This window comes from Helobdella robusta, assembly GCF_000326865.2.
Source record: "Helobdella robusta unplaced genomic scaffold HELROscaffold_62, whole genome shotgun sequence".
NCBI classification, from domain to species: domain Eukaryota; kingdom Metazoa; phylum Annelida; class Clitellata; order Rhynchobdellida; family Glossiphoniidae; genus Helobdella; species Helobdella robusta.
In genome coordinates this window covers 396,177-415,538 of record NW_008705346.1, presented here as the reverse complement: position 1 = coordinate 415,538, position 19,362 = coordinate 396,177, and the positions used below count along the sequence as shown (strand labels likewise).

Here is a 19,362-nt window from a genome sequence, read left to right as displayed (position 1 = left end):
TCTATTGATAGAAATAAGGTGATAACGATGACGATGAAGACGATGATGATGATGAAAACGACGATGATGATGAAGACGATGATGACGATGAAAATGACAATGATGATGGGATGATGATGATGATGATGATTATCATGATGACAACAAGATTGATGTAACAACAACAACTGCAACAACAGCAAAAACAGCAACAACAACAGTTACAACAACAATAACTACAACAACAGTTACAACAACAATAACAACAACAAACTGTTCGTTCTAATTTGTCGACATCATAATGAAACATACTAACTATAGCACTGTGCGAATTTCAACCAGCCAAAAATCTCACGATTCTTATAAATCAATAAAATTACTAATATAAATAATAATAATATTATTATTATTATTAATTTAATTATTATTATTGTTATATTTTACTGAAATAATCTCATAAATATATCAATAATTATTACCAGTCAAATAGCTATTAAATAAATATCATCAACTGCAACCGCTGAGTATTATTATTATTACTATTATTTATTATTATTATTACTATTTTTTATTATTATTACTGTTATTCATTATTATTATTAATAATGTTGTTATTGTTGTTGTTGTTGTTATGCTGTTGCTGACAGATATATAGTGTAGCGTGAATTTATTTACTACTTTAATGCCATGATATATATCTTAATATATTTAATAAAATACACGTAAGCACACGCACACGCTCACACATACACACGCACACGCACACACACACATATATATAATAGTATACTAACTATACAAGTTTGACTTACCTTCGTTTGTGGTAGAAACAATGGCGATGAAATTTTATGATTGATAACAATTTTGATGATGATGATGATGACGCCGACGACGTTGATGATGATGAAGATGAGGAGGAGGAGGAAGATGGTGACGACGATTATGATGGCGATGATAAATAATTAAAATTTTAATTTTTTTAATTAAATTTTTTCTCACTTATTTTTTTTTAAGATTAAAATGACGATCAAACACATTTCAGGTTGAATTGCTAACACAGCAGAAATTATGACGTCATCAGCATTCAACAAAATTACATCAACACAACGACAACAACAAATACAATAACAACAACAACATAAAAAAACGTAAATAGCATCAGCGACGACAATAAAAACATCAATTGCTGTTTCCTACAACAACAACAACAACAAAAGGATAACAACAACAACAACAAGAGGATAACAACAAAAACAACAACAACAACAACAAAACAAAAACAACAAAATGTTGTCCAAAATAACAACAACATCAGCAACATCAGTCTTCAAACAGCAAAACAAATATCACCTCATCAACAACAGTACCATGCTACTACTACTACTTTTTCTACTACTATATACTATCGAAATTACTTCAACAAGTAAAATTACAGTAAGCAACAACAACAACAATAATAACCATAACAACAATAAAAATAGCAAAGATGATGATGATGATAATTATGGCGATGATGATGATGATGATGAGTACGGAAGCGACGAAAATAATGACGATGATATGGTAATTAAATTTGAAGTGCCGGAAGAACAACCGGCCAAAACTTTTGTCGGTGACGTCATGAAGATGATAAGAAGTAAAAAGTGGTTTAAAAATTTGAGAAATGCCAACAGCAACAACAACAACTACCACAACCGCAACAACAACAACAATAATAGCAGCAACAACAACAGCAACATGAATGTCCATTTTTTAATAAAAGAGCAACAGCACAACATGTTCGCGATTTCCGCAACATCTGGCGCCCTGGTGACGAGAAAAGTTTTCAACAGGGAGTCATTATGCAAACCAACAAAAAACAACAACAACGTCAACAACAATATCAACAACAACAACAACCGCAACAACAACTATCGCAACAACAACTATCGCAACAACAACAAAATCCATCCAAACACGTACAGCAACAACAATATTGATTGCATCTTTAAGGTAATTGTGGCAGCAACATTCACAGCGACACCAACGAAAAACTCAATCAACAACAACAATCCTTTAACGGCAACCTATCCGATAAATATTCAAATTAACTTGATTGACATCAACGACCACGCCCCATCCTTCAACCAGCCAATGGAAACGCTCTACGTCAGCGAGGGTTCACCCATAAACAAGACCTTCAAAATTACCCAAGCCAGTGACAACGACATTGGGGTGAATTCCATCCAACACTACACCCTCATTCCTCAATACGATTCCTCACATTCCCACAATCATTATCATGATCAACATCATAATCATCTTCATCATCACCAACATCCAGCTAACGATACGTCATTTCCGTTCGTAATATCTTTCAGGAACGTCACATCTTCCAGCAATGATGACGACTATGATGACGCCAACGAAAACAAACTGACGATCCGACTAATCGCCCCACTCGATCGCGAAATTACCGACACGTACAAAGCAGCGGTTCTGGCGCAAGATGGCGGAAATCCGGCTCGAACCGGAACATTGAATCTCGTGATAAAAGTTACCGACGTCAACGATAATGCTCCGAAGTTTGATTCGGATAATTACACAATCGATATATACGAGGACCTGCCAGTCGGTTCTGTGTTGTTGAGAGTATTCGCTGAAGATCGGGATGTTGGTTCGAACAGTCGGATCATTTACATACACTCACACATCAACAAAAATTCTGACAAAGAAATTTTCAGCGTAGACGAATCTGACGGCAAAATAACATTGAGGAAACCGCTGGATCGAGAGACACAAGCGATGCACAAGTTTTTCGTATGGGCAGAAGACGGCGGAACACCTAAGATGTCAGCGTTCGTGCAGGTCATCGCCAATGTGCTTGACGTCAACGACAACCGACCAACAATCGCCATCACTTCAACCACCGAGTCGGGTCTTTTTGAAGTTGTGGAGAACTCGGCGGAGGGCACGTTCGTCGCTTTTGTGAGCGTTCGTGATGGCGATGAAGGAAAAAATGGGATGGTGGCTTGCGAGTTGGCCGAAGTAGTCGACGCTTCATCAACTACTTTTAACAATGGGGCGTCAAATTTTGAAACGGAACAAAGTGAAGATATAAAAAACGGCATTGGTGAAAGTGATAACAATGAAACTGTAGAATTGAAACAGCTTCGCAGGAAAATATCTGCTACAAAAACTTCCAAAGAATTGTTATCATTCTTCAAATTAGACCGATACGACGAAAGCAGCTACAAGCTCGAAACAAATACCGACTCGTTGGACCGAGAATTCATAAATCGATACAACGTTACGATATCCTGTCGAGATTTTGGCAGTCCATCCCTCTCGTCTGCAGCCACCGTGCCGCTGCATGTGTTGGACGTCAACGACAACAGACCAGCATTCAAGAAGGATTTCATAGAAGTGCACGTTGAAGAGGGCAACGAAGTAGGCAAGTTGCTGGCTGTCTTGAATGCCCAAGATGACGATGATGAGGATGTACTCAAGTATTCGATTGAACCGCATCTAATCGAAGGCTCTAAAATTGTGACATCCGTCAGAGATGATGATAACGATGAGAATTTCAAAAGTGGCATTAATTTAATATCATCATCTCCATCATCATCAGTAGCAGCATCATCATCGTTGTCATCTCCACCCTTTCCACTATGGGGTAACTACGTAATGATTAATGAGGCGTCCGGACGTGTTTATGCAAATGTCAAATTTGACTTTGAAACTATGCAAAAGGTCATGGTTTTCAAGGTTACAGTGTCTGACAATCGACGCCCAACGTCCTCATCATCATCTTCCTCCTCATCTTCTTCTTCATCCATGCTTTTAACAATCCGATTGGTGAACATAAACGATGAACCACCGTCTTTTATAAGCCCCACACACCATCTCATTTTCCGCCTATCAGAGTCCGCTAAAATAGGTCAGGCTGTCGGTAGTGTCAAGGCCGTCGACAACGATGACGATGAAGGTGATGATGGCAGTTTTAGAAAGATAATTTATTCACTAGGACCGAATGAGTATCACTCATCATCATCATCGTCATTCTCGTCTTCGTCGTCATCATCGCTGCCCTTTGCAATCGATCAAGATAGTGGAGAAATAAGAACAATCGCTAATTTAGACAGGGAAAAGATGAAGAAATATGAGTTGACCGTTGTGGCATCCAATCCAGTGCCACCACAATCCTCTCCATCATCTCCATCATCATCTTCTTCATCGTCATCATCAAAGCCACCCATGAAACCAACATCATCAAAATCATCTTCAAAACCACCAGCAACATCGGCAGTGTCATTGAAATTGAGCGCCAAAATGAACGCAACTATCATCATAACGGACGTGAACGACAACAGACCGACCTTCACCTTCCCCAGCAAGCACAACAACAGGGTACACATCCCTCTCAACCACCCCATTGGGGCACAAGTCATTAAAGTCAGAGCGCATGACAATGATGATGATGATGACGATGACGATGGTGGTGGTAATGATATCATCTATGGCGATGATGTTGATGGTGTTGATGATGAAACTGATAGCAAAGATGGTGAGGTTGGAAACAGAAACGCCAAAATAAGTTACAGCATAATAAATATAGAGGCGCTGGGTGATGATGGTGATGGAAAACATGATGACAACCTCAAAGATAATGATGGAAATGAAACTGGCGACAATTATAATGACGGTAATGATGTCAAAAAATATTTCACTATCCACAAAAATACCGGGTCGGTTCGAACAAACGCCAAACTGACTCAACCGAAGAAGTACCGAATTCGAATTTTAGCCGAGGATGGCGGTAAACCGATTCTCTCATCGATCACCGATCTCTTTGTAATCGTTAACACATCCTTAACCTTGCGCGACGAAGCGCTGATCAGCAAAGCAGTAGATTTCAGTGAGAATGAAGACGAGACCGATTTTTTCGGAAGTGTTAAATGGTTCGGTATGGACCGAAAATATTTCATACCGACGATTTTAGCCGTCTCTTGCGGATCTATTGTGGTGTTAGTGATAGCTTTAGTGCTTGTCGGCGTGATTGCCTGTCGCAGATCTAAGAATAAAAAAGCGAAGCAAGCATTGAACAGCGGTTTAAATAACAGTGACTCGTACATAAGAAACGAACTGGCGATATGTGACGATACAGAAGCAGAATGGAAACGTACCAGTTTACCGAGTATCGGTTCGAGACGATCCGAATGTTCGATGCGCTGTGTGGAGAGGAGGATGAACATGGAAGGGAATTTACTCGGAGGCAGTGCTGGAGTGGTTAAGGAATGCTCCTGTGGCGGAAGTACTGAGCTCGATGGCGGAACCGATCAAATACCGGACGTCGAATACCGAAATTTAAAAGTGAATCCATAAATATTTCTTAATTGCGTTCTGTTTGTTATATATTTTCGATAATATCAACGCTCATTTACTTAATTTTACTCATAATTACTTAATTTTACTTTTAAACCATCCATTCAGTAGTATTTCAATCGCACGCGAATCTGTTCATTAAATAATTGAATGATTCAAGAAAGAATGTTTATCTTTCAATCTCTCATCTGCCATGTCGTCAGGTCAAATCATGCTGCCAAGTGAACGCAATCTCCAAATCGAATTTAACACCTCATCATCATCATCTTCCTCATCATCATCACCACAACTACAACGACTATCATCAGCACCACCAACTGCAGCATCATCATCAACACCTTCTTCACCCTCCCCATCAACAACTTCGTCATCATCGCGTCAATTGTAACCATGGTAACGTCGGCCGGCGCAGGAAAAAGACGAGAAGGGTGAGTTTGTAACTTTTCATCATAAACTTCGTCTTCTTTTTCTACTTCTTCTTCATCTCTATCATTACCATCTCCATCATAAACTTCTTCTTCATCATCTCTATCATTATCATCTTAATCATAATCTTTTTCTTCTTCATCATCTCTATCATTATCATCTTCATCATCAACTTCGTCTTCTTCTTCTTCATCTCTATCATTACCACCTCCATCATAAACTTCTTCTTCTTCATCATCTCTATCAATACCATCTCCATCATAAACTTCTTCTTCATCATCTCTATCAATACCATCTCCATCATAAACTTCTTCTTTATCATCTCTATCATTACCATTTCTATCACAACCTTTTTCTTCTTCTTCTTCTTCGTCTTCTTCTTCACCTCCATCCTCAACTTCATCGCCATGATGTTTATTTTGACGTCACTCAAAAAACACTTAGGCTCAGTCGTTGGAGCATGCTAAAACGCCAACCACATAATTTATGACCATTTCCATAATTAACATCTACCATATTAAAACAACAGCCATTATTATTATTACTACTACTACTACAATCATTATTATTACCATCGTTTTTGCTACTGCTACTACATCTGCTGCTACTACTGCTGCTGCTTTTGCTGCCACTACTTCTGCTGCTACTACTGCTGCAACTATTGCGGCTTCTAAAAGTATTTACACTATAATTAATACGATTACGATCGCTATCGTCTTTACTACTATTTTAATTCTCTACATATTTTGAATTAAAACTAGCAAAGATAGCTCAGTTGATATTGTGCTAATTAAAGAAGAATTCTGTCAACGTTTTGAAATTCATGCTTACACGAATGCTGCAAACGACGACATGTTAATTTAACAAACAAACACTTTTTTACATCTGAAAGGAATTATTTTTTTTTACTTCTGCACTCTACTCTCCGTACATTTGAAGTCAAGGCCGTGTTTTAACTGTTTGAAGTTCTTAAAAAGTTACCGTATCAAGATGATGACGATGACGACGACGATGATGGTGGTGGTGGTGGTGGTGGTGGTGGTGGTAGCGATGATGATAGTGATGATGATGATGATAATAATGAAGGTGATGATGATTAAAGCAGGGAATAGGAGCTTGCCGAGCCACCATTATTGCACGTGAAATATTCTGTTTAGAATCAAAACAAAACCCACCTCACACGCGTTGAATCATATACAAACACACACGTACACACACGTACACACACATACATACTCACACGCACACACACGCATATACACCCACACGTACACACACATATACCCACACGTACACGCACACACATACCCACACGTACACACACATACATACTCACACGTACACACACATACACTTTCATGCATTCATGTTTGAAATATTTGCATACACTTTATACTTTTTACATACTTCCCATTTTATTTGTACATTTAAAAGTTCAAAACAAACAAATACATAAAAATGAATTTTTATACACACGCACACGCACGCACACACACGCACACACGTACACACACACCCACACACACACACACGCGTTTCATTTTATTACTGAATCTTCATGTGTTTATCTACACTCGTGCAATACTCACTCACACAAACCATCATAATAGCAGACAGATTTTTAGACACTCCTGTTGACACGCAGACAGAAATCTAGACACACATACAAACATCTAGACAAACGCACTGACAGCATACGAACATCTAGACAAACACACAGGCAGGCAGACAGACAAACAGGCACACAGGCAGACAGACAGGCAGACAGAGAGACCTCCTCTACACAGACTAGCACATACAATTACATCATTTTTGTATCATCATCATTTTCACGCATCCATTTATATGTATCAATACTAAATGGCTAGACAATTTAGGGTAGAAACATCTTTCTCGATATTAATGTTTTTGAAAAAAATCATTATGGTTTTTTGCTAATACATTTTTTTACTCTGCTACTATTACTTCTACTATTACTACTACTACTACTACTACTACTACTACTACTACTACTACTATTTAAACATATTTTATACAAATCAGCAATACATATATAATGACATATTAATGACATTGTTATAGTTGACAGTGGCATAATTCATTCCTTTCTTCATTCCTTCAATCAATCATTCATTCATTCGTTCGTTCGTTCATTCGTTTTTCCATTTATTCATCCAATCATTCATTTGTCCGTCCGTCAATTTCAACCCTCCATCCATCATCTAAGAAATCTATCAAAAACTTATTTCTCGCGGCAAAACAGGCATCGGCATACATTCGTGCTGTAAATCATAAAGTCAATCTAATGCTGATCTCGATGGATAAATTCATTTTCGCGAATACCTTTCTAATTTTTCATCATCATCTTCATCATCGTCGCCATCATCCATACCATCTTCCACATCTCTTCCTACTCCTCATCATCATCATTATCATCATCACCAACACTATCATCATCAAAAGCATCACCCTCATCATCACCATCATCATCTTACCATCATCATCATCATCTTTTCCTTCCCATTTTGTATCTATTCCTAATTTGTTTCCATATTTTTGTACACGCACACATCGCTATATCATATCCTCCGTGCACTTTCATCTTGCATCTCAACTCTCTTGTTTTTTTTGTTCTATTTTTCTCCAAAGTTATTTATTACAGTCGTCATCATTGTAAACATCGTCGTCGTCATCATCGTCGTCGTCATCATCATCATTGTTCTGCTTGTTATATTTAGTTCATCTTTTACGAGTTTTGTCAATTAAGTCACTCCAAAGTGTAATTAAAGTTTTCAACTCAATGGCAACACACGGCACCACACAATACTTAGTGAATGAATGAATGAATGAATGAATGAATGAGTGAATGAATGAGTGAATGGAGGAGTGAATGAGTGAATGGATGAATAAATGAATAACCATCATTAGGTGGATTAAGTAAATGGAATTATTAATTGGAAAATTAATTATCAAATTGATAGGTGATAGATTGATGGATGGATGAAATGATGGATAAATAGATGGATGGATGGATGAAATGATGGATATATAGATGGATGGATGGATGGATGAAATGATGGATATATAGATGGATGGATCGATCGATCAAATGATGGATAGAAAGATAGATGGATCGATCAAATGGTGGATAGATGGATGAAAAATTAAAAAGTCAAACGAATCAACAAATTAAAATACTGACATGTCTGAATTTTAATGGACGCTTTAATATCCAGCACTTCAGAAATGAAGGAACATACCGTACCCATAAAAAGTGGAATAAATGATGAATCGAAATAAAAATGGATGAATGAAGAAATGATTGAATGGGTAAATTAATAAATGAATGAATGAATCAGTAAATGGATAAACAAAAAAAAACGAATTAATGAATGAACGAAGAATCGAAGGTACAATGAACAAACAATCAAACAAAACGAACGAACTAATAAATAAATAAATGAACGAACAAACGAACAAACGAATAAATGAAAAAATGAATGAATAAACAAACGAACGAACGTATGAACGAATGATTAATTGTAAACAACGTAGATCATATTTCACTGCACTAGATCGTGCTATTGATCAACAAAATGAATATAATCGATCGAGAGAAACATTGGAAAAATCATCCTGGTAAGAATTAAGTTGTATTGGAGTGAGTGATTGAATGAATTTATGAAGAATTCCTTCAAATAAAAACTACAAACACACACAGACAGACACACACATACGTACACACACACACACACACACACACACACGCACGTACGCACAAATATGCGCTACAACAGCACGTAAAGTGTGTCAGATATATTATTACTGTCCAGTATAAAAAATCATAATTGAATAATAATAATAATAATTATTATTATTATTATTATTATTACTATAATAATAATAATAATAACCAAAACAAAAAATGTTGATGTATGCTTTGCTGATATTTTTTTTTATTTTGGCTAATGAAACATCATACACTTTGTTGTTAGATCATACAGGAAATAATGAAAACAATAATAATAATAATAGCAATAATAATAACAATAATGACAACAATAATAATTATAACAATAATAGTGATAATAACTTTAAGAACAAGATTAAAGCCATCATTCTTTTTCGTGCCTATCCTTTCTGGACATTGGCGACCATCGACCTCAACAAAACCCGATCTTTATCACTTTGTAAGAGTTGAAATATAGTGATATTCAACAAGTGGCACAAGGACTTCACGAATGTTTTTCGTTGTTGTCCCGATCTCATTTCCCCTGCAATCTTTCCAGTAGTTGTTAGATTTTCCATTCTTTCCTTCCGCATGATGTGACCAAAAAATTTTAACTGCCCCCGTCGGATCATCTGTAGCGATTTCCTCTTTTCATAACCAGACTGTTTCAATACGTTCTCATTTGAAGTATAAGAGGCCCAACAGCAAGCAATGGCAACCTACTTCTGTCGGCAACTTTTGCCAAGAGAACCATCGAAACCATCGGCAAGAATTAAGTACGTTACACTATTAAAGAAATGCGTCGATTCGAGCGATACATATCTCAAAATTTGTAAATGTGAAAAAATTTAGTATTTGTATTATTTTTTTGAAAAAAAAAATATGTTGGGAAGAGAGAGAGAGAGAGAGGGAGAAAGAGAGGGAGAGTGAGAAGAAAAAAAAGTCTGAGATATAGAGAAAGACAGAAAGAGTGATAGAAAGAGACAAAATTTGTCGGTGTAGAATGAGAAAAAATAAATACCTATATAGATTGTAGAAATGGTAAATTTTTTTATAAAAATTTCATAAAATTAATTAAACGTTTTATGAATTTGAGTTGACGAAAAGTAAATACATTAAAAATTATTTAAATAACGAAATTAACGCAAAAATTTCAAAATAAAAATGTCACTAAAAGAGGTTCGCATGTTCATTCCTTTCGCTTCAACCCGGTTTTAATTAGATGCCAATGAGAAAAAAGACAAAAATGTTTATTTTTTGATTTAAAAAATTGTATTCAGCATTTGAGTAAGAAGAAATATTGAATGTTCGTCAGATGAGACATTCGTTTTTTGTGCTTCCATTCTATCATTCCCTACCTACAGAGTCTTCATCGTAATTATCTTTGTGGCATTTAAGTGGTGATATCATCGTTTTAATACTGACTATAATTTCATAATTAGTCATATTATTATTTATAATAATATTTATAATTTTTTAAACCCACCAGCAGGGAAACACCTCTTACTCCGACAACGAAACTTCACTGAAAACGAACCACCACAACAACCCCAACAATAAAAGCAACAACAAATTGATCTTCAACACCCAACAGCACAGACAACAACAAGCCCACCATGAATATTCAGAAAGCGAAATGTCCGGTTCCTGCTGTTGCGATAGCGGCATGGATAGTGACCAACACCCTCCAGCTAGCCAATCGTCGTAGTCGTACATTTCTATTGGCTGGCCATCAACTCATACTCAAATTTGATTGGTCGGTGAACGTTTTAACCGAACGTAACTGGCTGACAGTTAATTGATTCACAGAAGTGGTGAATATTGATTGCCTTGCCTGCTGTAACAGTTTCTGCTCTTGTCAGATTCCGATTTTTTGAAGAAAATTGTTTAAAATGTGGCCGTAGTACTTACATTTCTGCATTTCATTTTTTTGGGGTTGCTAGTTAATTATAAAACATTTAGTTGTAGCTAAGTATTTATACTTTATAAAAAAAGAAAAAAAAGAGATGGAGAAAGAGAGAAGAAAGAGAAGAAAGAGAGAGAGAAAGAGAGAGAGAAAGAGAGAGAGAGAGAAGACTTATTAAGCCAACAAAAACTATGCAGCTCACGAACATTACATAACAGAACCGTCTTTTTATGTTTTTTAATATTTATGTTTTTTAATACAAAGCTATTCTAACAATTTTCGGATATAAATTGTTATATACCATACACACACAACAGCAAACATGTTTGTATACAAATGACATTTATAACAATTATATTAATACATACATAAATGCATATAAAAATCAATCTAAAACGTATATATGATGTATTTCGTATTTTAATTAATTAAACCACATTTCACAGTTTTATGATATTAATTGCGTTATTTACACACACACACACACACACACACACACACACACACACACACACACACATATATATATATATATATATATATATATATATATATATATATATATAATGTATTTACTTATTTAAGCACTTATTATGTGAATTTATAATTAAAGCCTTTTCTGTGCGCTTCAAATTTTCTTATATATATATATATATATATATATATATATATATATATATGTCCTATTGGATTGCATGGCTATGGTGTTTATTGGTCTTCCATTGTTCATCGACTCAATTGCAGTGCTGTTAATGATTTAACTTATAAGAAGTGTTAATTCTATGAATATTTTCATGTGTGTGTGTGTGTGTGTGTGTGTGTGTGTGCGTACGTGTGTGTGTGTACGTGTGTGCGTGTGAATCAATGATAATGTACTTTCTTTATACTTTCTACCTCAACTTTTATCATTAAATAGGAACGTCTATGCTCTATGCTGTCAATCCGGCAAGTTTAACATAGGCAGATTGATAAATTATTCCTATTATTTTTTTATTTGGTGTTATTATAATTATTATTGTTGTTGTTATGAAATACTGAAAAAAAAACAAAATATAATTCAACATACTCATTCATAATTAGTTTATTTATTTCTGAAAATATCCATCATCATTTTAATGTTTCTGACAGAAAATTAAAAAAAAATAACAGACGCACAATACAAACACACGCGCACACACACACACAAACACACACATACAAGCACACGCACGCACACACAAACAAAAAAGACGCACATACAAACACACACACACACACACACGCACATACAAACACACGGATGTACGTGTATTAAAAAACCGTTTGAATGTGAAAAAAATTGTATTAAATAAGAGAGCAAGGGCAAACACATAATCGAAAATATATAAATAAATACTACAAAGAACAATAAACAAAATGGATGACGAAAAGCGGGAAGAATAAAACTAAATTAGAAAAATCGTCGCAAAATACAAATAAAATTTTTACATTTTTTTACCATTTTTGACCTTAATGAATACTTTCATCATTACTAATAAGAATTAATTATACCAAACAATATTTACCGTATGTATAATAGTCAGAATGATATAAGATATGAATTTATATACAAATATATATATGTATAAATATAAAAAATGGAATATTCTATAAAAAAGGTTATATATATATATATAATACAAATAAAAAAATATTGTTAAAAAAAAATGCTAATTGCAGTATATATACAGTTATTAAGAAATATCACCGCATTTTCCGCACTGTTGAGTTTGAAAATGGGATGGACTTCCCAATAACTGTATATACGACTGTCTGAACCCAAATATATATATATATATATATATATATATATATATATATACATACTATAAAAATAATAGATTGGTTTATTGATTTAATGGTTGGTTGACTGATTGGTTGGTTGGTTGGTTGATTGATTGGTTGAAGAGAGGACGAGTATAAATAAATAAATACTTTCTAAAATGGATGGCAATGTTATAATTATTTTATCATTACTATCAATGTCATCATTATCCTATATCACGTATCATTTTCAAATAAGATGAAAAAAAGTAAGTAAGAAGATGAGTTTACAATGGGCAGAAAATAAAATATCATTCGTTAAAATACAATTCGTAGCCTATACCAATCGGTCGTCATCGTCATCATATTCGTCATCATCATCATCATTATTGCAACCAACATCACCGTTATCATTTTCATCGTCATCATTATCTCGATCATCATCGTCGTCGTCGTCATGTTTGTATATTTTTAAATAATGACACATCAAATGAACCAATCACATTCAATTATTGTCATGCATATTGACTATTTATTTATTCATTCATTCCTTAAATATTTCTTTTGATTATTTTCTTTTTAAATTAACATAATCTTATTAATTTATTCACAAGGTCAACCTTTTGAATTAACATAATATTATTAATTTATTCAAAAATTATCATTTAGCATGAGCATCTCTGTGTGGATGGCTGGCCGACTTGCTGCCTGTTAAGCCTCTTGAGTGACGCGTTGCCGTACTGAATTCCCGACCCCAGCCTCTCAGGGTCCATCTCACCAGTTTCGATTTTTGTCAGAAGACTTCGAGCGCATTTCAGAAATGTCTCTTCGACATTTTCACTCGTCATGGCTGATGTCTCCAAGAACATCAGATCTGAGGGGGTGATGGTGGTTTTTGAGTTTCAGTTTTGAAGAATTAGTGCTAATAAGAAATCAAATAAAAAAAATTTTTTTTAAGTAGAGAAAAAATTTAGAAAAATAACAACTCATCAGACTTTTAACACACAGCCATCTATACATTCATCTGGATTCGATGCTAAAGACACTGTAAATTACAGAATCATATACATTCTAAAAAGCGTAAATATTTTCTGAAAAAAAAAATATACTGACCATTTTCTTGAGCAAATCTGGAAGCCTCAAGGAAAGTTACCTCCCTCTCGGCTTCGAGATCTTTCTTGTTGCCAACCAGGATGATGACAATGTTCGGACTGGCCAGGGTTCGGGCGTCACTCAACCAGTTGACCAGAGAGTTGAAGGTCTCCCGGCTGATTTTGTGGAATTAAAATTAAAAATAATCATTGTGTTTAACTAAAACTGTGTGTTTTATAAAAAATTATTTTTAATATGTGAAATAAAATAGTTTAAAAATTGATGAAAGAATTTATAAAATATTTGAAAATAAATCAAAAAAGTTACGCAGTTTCTCAGAACCTGGATATATCGTAAACAAGCAACGCGCCAGCCGCACCTCTGTAGTAACTTCTCGTCACAGATCTTAGAGGATAAATATTTATGATGAAAATTTTATTTTATCAATCACTTATTTCAAAGTGATCACATTACTAGTTACAGACGTTACACTTTAATTCTATTAAAATTTAGATGAATTAAACCGAAAAAATTGCTGAAATAGTTACCTGAACCTCTCCTGCCCGGCTGTGTCCCATATTTGCAGCTTCACAAACTTGCCTCCAACACTGACCACCTTGCTGCCAAACTCAACCCCAATGGTGTGACTAGAATCTTGGCGGACTGCCAACAAATTTTTAAAAAACTTTTTTTTAAAGATTTTGAGTGTAATAAAATATTTTGAATTAGAAAAGATTTTTAAAAAATATTGTTTTCACTTGTGAAAAGCTACCAAAGGTTGGTTAACCAACACTCACATATTTTAATTTAAAAGTTTAATTTTTAAGCTATTTCAGAAAATTAATAAGTATTGTGAAGTAAATATTTCTGTGAAATAGAAAATAAGTTTAAGTTTGAAATGATGAAATAAATTTAGTTAAGGCTAGTTGGTGTCAGGGTTTAGAGAAAATTAGTTAAATTATTAAATTTTAAAAAAGTTTCCTTACATTTGTTTTCAATAAATTGATGGAGTAAGCACGATTTTCCAGTACCAGCACTTCCAATCACGAGGAATTTAAACAAGTAGTCTGAAAATATTTAAATTACCAATGAATGATCAATTCATATTATTTTATTTATTGATAAATAAATTAAATTGAATATATAAATAAATAATTGACAAAAAAATAAATTAACAGAATCCTTTTATTACCGTAAGTTTCAGTCATTTTAAACAATAAAATAATTCAGATAAAAAAGAATTTAATAAAAAACTCGCGACTTTACGATGATAACTGAAGGAAAAACAAAAACTGATTTCATTTATAGAGCGTTGTTATTGTTTTGCATCAAATGAGTTTAGCATCATGTGATAACATCACGTTTCATATTTTCAGTGGCTAAAGGTACTTCCAAAGGTCTCATCATAAAACGCATGAGAATTATTCATGACATATATAGAGAATATAACATTATAGCATATTCTATATATACGATTTAAAATAAATATATACACCATATATATATATAAATGTTATATTCTATATATATGATATGCCTATTTTTTTAATATATAATTTTATATTAACTTGTATAGTAACAAATTTGTTATTTGGTTAGTTCAACGCGTTTTAAATTATCAATTAAATGTTAATTTCTGGTAAAAAATCACCTTCAGGCATTGAATTTTTATTTTAAAACATTAAAAAAAATGTTTTATCTCTATTTCTTAAAATGGATGAACATTATTTTGCAATGTTTTTCTTTCTTTTAACTTGTCGTCTCTTAGTTTTATTCTCAATGATCTGCTGGGCCAACTTTTTCATATCATTTCTAGTCATCACGTCACCATCTTCTTCATCATTGTTACTCACAAGATCTGCCGAACAAATGAAACAAACATTAAATTTCTCATAAGATACAAATATTTATAAATAAATTAAATGTGAAGAAATCTGTCTGCATGCCATCATCGTTGTTATCCCCGTCTGGCATCTTAATGATGCTTTCATCAAAAGATCTATGCGATCTGTCTCCGGCTGATTTTATTATCTGGAAAATTTGAACATAAAAATTTTTAATTAAAAAGTTAATATGTGAACTAATTAGTTAACTAAGTTTTCCTAGTAACCTTCCTATCGTCAAAAATGACGTCATCAAAATCTGACGTCATTATCTGGAGGATTTTTTTCTCTTTCTCGCAAAGGTGTCTTAGTTTGGCGTCGCATTCATTCAATTTCTTCACGATGTCCAGTCTTATCTCATTTCCCCGTCCGCTGTCAACTGTAGCATCTGCAGTATTGCTCGATTCCGGTGGCTTGTGTGAAATGTCACAATCATTCTTATAAAGAACTTTCTCGATAATGTTCCAAATTGAATTTTGTTTTACAATGGTAATTTCAAAAATAGGAAATTACATTTGTAAAATGTAGCCAAAATAGGGACTAACAATTTGAAAAGTCTTCAACTTATCGTGCAAATGTTCGACGCCGGTCTTCAGCTGCGTTAGGAGGTTACTACTCCTCTCCAACTTCATCAATATCTCTCTTTTCTTGGCTTCATCATCTTCATCGTTCTTATCACTGAGATTGGCGTCGTTATTTGGAGCGAGAAAGTTTTCATTTCTGAAGTGATAATTTGTGGTTCGATTTAACTTTGATCAATAAGTTTTTTGATTGTTGGGTTAATCATTTCAAAGTTTCATGCAAAAGAAATCACTTCAATGCACTTCGTTTGTCGACTTTTTCGTCATTATTTTCATCGTCCTCACGAAGCGAGGAGATAGTTTTTTTGTATTCCAGCTGCTGAAACTCCTGCTGCTTCTTCAACTTCTCATTCGTTAACATTTCAAGTATGGCGTCATTTTTCTCCTTTAGTTCGTTCAGCTGCTCGCTTCGATATTGCTGGGTTTTGAATCTTCTAACTAGCTCCTGATTTTTATCGTAACCAAAAATTATTCAATAAAAACTTTAAACGAAACAAAATCAAATTATTCTGCAATAAATAAAAAAGATGTTAATCAACAAACTCTTAAAATAGTTGTAGATAAGGTTTAAAATTATAATTAAAAAGTGATAGTTATCGAGCGAAGATGGCAACAGTTGGACTTTAAGAAACCTTGGTGTCTGAGATGCCAGTGGCCTTCTTAATAATGGAGAAGGCCTCCTCGTACGATTTGATCTTCTCGTTATTCTCCTCAACCTCGGCCATCGTTGCCTGATTCGAGTTCGGAGATTTCACCGAACTTGAGGTGCCGCGATTTTTCTGAAACCAAATCACCAAGTTAGAGCGTGAAATATCAGTTTTTGTGACAGTTACATTGCTTTTAACATTACTAAGTTATTAAGAGTTAAAATATTTGGCTAGATTAAAATGAACAAAGCAGTCGAATACTATACAAACAATTCTCTGTTGGACAGCCTGCCCATGCATTTTATTCTCATCAATATCTCTTTTCACTCTCGCCAATTCACTATCTCTCGATTTTTTCGCACTTAAAAATATTTTTTCCTTTTTCTCGTATTCATTCTTCGCGGCTTCCAGCGTCGCTTTTGCGTCTTTTTCCAGAGTTTTCAGCTGTTTCAGTTGGCCCTGAAGTCTAAAAAATATCAACAAAACATAATGACAAACTTTCGATATTAGAGGTGAGCCATTTTTGTGGCTTGACAAAATATGATCACAATAAATAAATATAACAGAAGGTAAGAAATTCTAAACATATTAGGGAAAAAATGAACCATTGTATACCACCGAACCATTGATACGAACAGATACAAACCGCTTTATATCAGCTTCAACTTCATCCAAGATTGACGGAAGAGCTTGTTGTTCATCTTCCAGGTTAGATCTGATGAGGTGGTAGGTGTGTTGGATCTGCTCTGCTTCACGGCACTTCATTCGCGTCTTGTCCAGTTGGTTCTCCAATTCCAAATGTTTCTGATTGATTCATTGGTGTTTATGTGAAAATAATTTCATACAATCTTTCATAAAACGTATGCTTCACACATTGTTACTATTAGATAGAAATAAATGTATTACACACAGAGATGAATATTGAAAATAGAGAAAAATCAACATGAACCGGATTTATAAAGTTAGTGCCGTTGTTAACGACCATGTTGCTATCGCTGATGAGATCAGGAAGATTGCTGGTAATGAGCTCTGACGATGAGTTGCTATCAGTGAGGACATCATTTTGTTTCTGCAAATTCTGCAACTCACTCTCCTTATTCTTCCTTTCGTATCTCAAGATGTTCAGCGACTTGATGAGGTCACACGTCTTCTCGTCCAGCGTTTCAATGGCCACCTAATTTATAATTTACACGCCAATGATTACAACATGTAATGCTGTTTGTACTTTATTGCCATTCGTTAAATAATTTTTGCTCTCATACAGTTATAATTAACAAATTATTATAACTTAAATATTATTTATAATTTTGTTGATTATTTTTGTCGTACGGTGGCAGAGTGTTTAGTGAGGAACTTCATATCTGTTGGCAGTCTCTGTAGACTTTTTCCTATCATGTCACCATCGGCCTGGAGAGTTAATTAATTAATTAATTAAAATATTCCTGTATTTAAAGAATAATGTGAAAATCATGGAAATGGTATTTAAATAGCGAAAATGTTTATAACGCTGATCAGTGTAATAATGTTCTTAACTGAATTTTTCGCGATTTCCTTTCGTTTGATTTTATTTTCCCGCCTCAGGGTCAAAATGTTCTCCCTGTTCTCTTTTATCATCTGCTCCGTGTTCTCGTGGTAGGCTTTTTTGTCGTCCTCTTTCAGAGAAATTTGTTTTTTCAGTCAATCAAACAATCGGTCAGTTGGTCAATCAACTACTAATCATAAATAAACATTACAATCACACACACACACACAAACACACACACACATACCTAACAATGATATCTTCAATTTAATCTCTTCAATCTGGGCTTGAATATTTCTAAAACCTGATTTGAGAGGCATTTTAACTTTTAATAAACAAACACAAGACAAAAACACAAACGATGATTGAATGAGAGAACGATTAAATGGATGAATGAAAATAATACTGCAAGATACAAGCTGCAGTGCTATGTTGAGAGAGCACTTGTTC

General features: G+C 34.3%; 4 protein-coding genes across 4 annotated transcripts; 1 reads left to right on the top strand and 3 right to left on the bottom strand.

The window, feature by feature from the left end:
• Positions 1–2,058: 2,058 nt before the first annotated feature.
• Positions 2,059–3,519, top strand: HELRODRAFT_120792 (hypothetical protein; the record flags this gene model as incomplete). The annotated part of the gene is made up of 3 exons (XM_009029807.1): positions 2,059–2,312; positions 2,358–3,044; positions 3,210–3,519. Coding segments are annotated over 3 exons (1,251 nt in total), but the record flags the coding sequence as incomplete, so codon positions are not given.
• Positions 3,520–5,812: 2,293 nt separating this feature from the next.
• On the bottom strand, positions 5,813–6,178 carry HELRODRAFT_180497 (hypothetical protein; the record flags this gene model as incomplete). Its single annotated transcript, XM_009029806.1, has 1 exon — positions 5,813–6,178. One exon carries the CDS (start codon positions 6,176–6,178, stop codon positions 5,813–5,815), a length of 366 nt encoding a protein of 121 aa, XP_009028054.1.
• A 6,311-nt stretch (positions 6,179–12,489) lies between these two features.
• Positions 12,490–15,604, bottom strand: HELRODRAFT_186059 (hypothetical protein). Its single transcript, XM_009029805.1, has 7 exons — positions 15,472–15,604; positions 15,266–15,346; positions 14,828–14,942; positions 14,622–14,684; positions 14,301–14,455; positions 13,282–14,061; positions 12,490–13,164 (listed from the first exon to the last, which is right to left on the bottom strand). Exons 1-6 carry the CDS (start codon positions 15,485–15,487, stop codon positions 13,853–13,855), a joined length of 639 nt encoding a protein of 212 aa, XP_009028053.1. The 5' UTR covers positions 15,488–15,604; the 3' UTR covers positions 12,490–13,164; positions 13,282–13,852.
• A 399-nt stretch (positions 15,605–16,003) lies between these two features.
• HELRODRAFT_180495 (hypothetical protein) lies at positions 16,004–19,232 on the bottom strand (the record flags this gene model as incomplete). Its single annotated transcript, XM_009029804.1, has 11 exons — positions 16,004–16,137; positions 16,390–16,393; positions 16,708–16,882; positions 16,977–17,188; positions 17,376–17,522; positions 17,661–17,856; positions 18,037–18,194; positions 18,340–18,564; positions 18,720–18,797; positions 18,897–19,042; positions 19,160–19,232. 11 exons carry the CDS (start codon positions 19,230–19,232, stop codon positions 16,004–16,006), a joined length of 1,548 nt encoding a protein of 515 aa, XP_009028052.1.
• Positions 19,233–19,362: the final 130 nt, after the last annotated feature.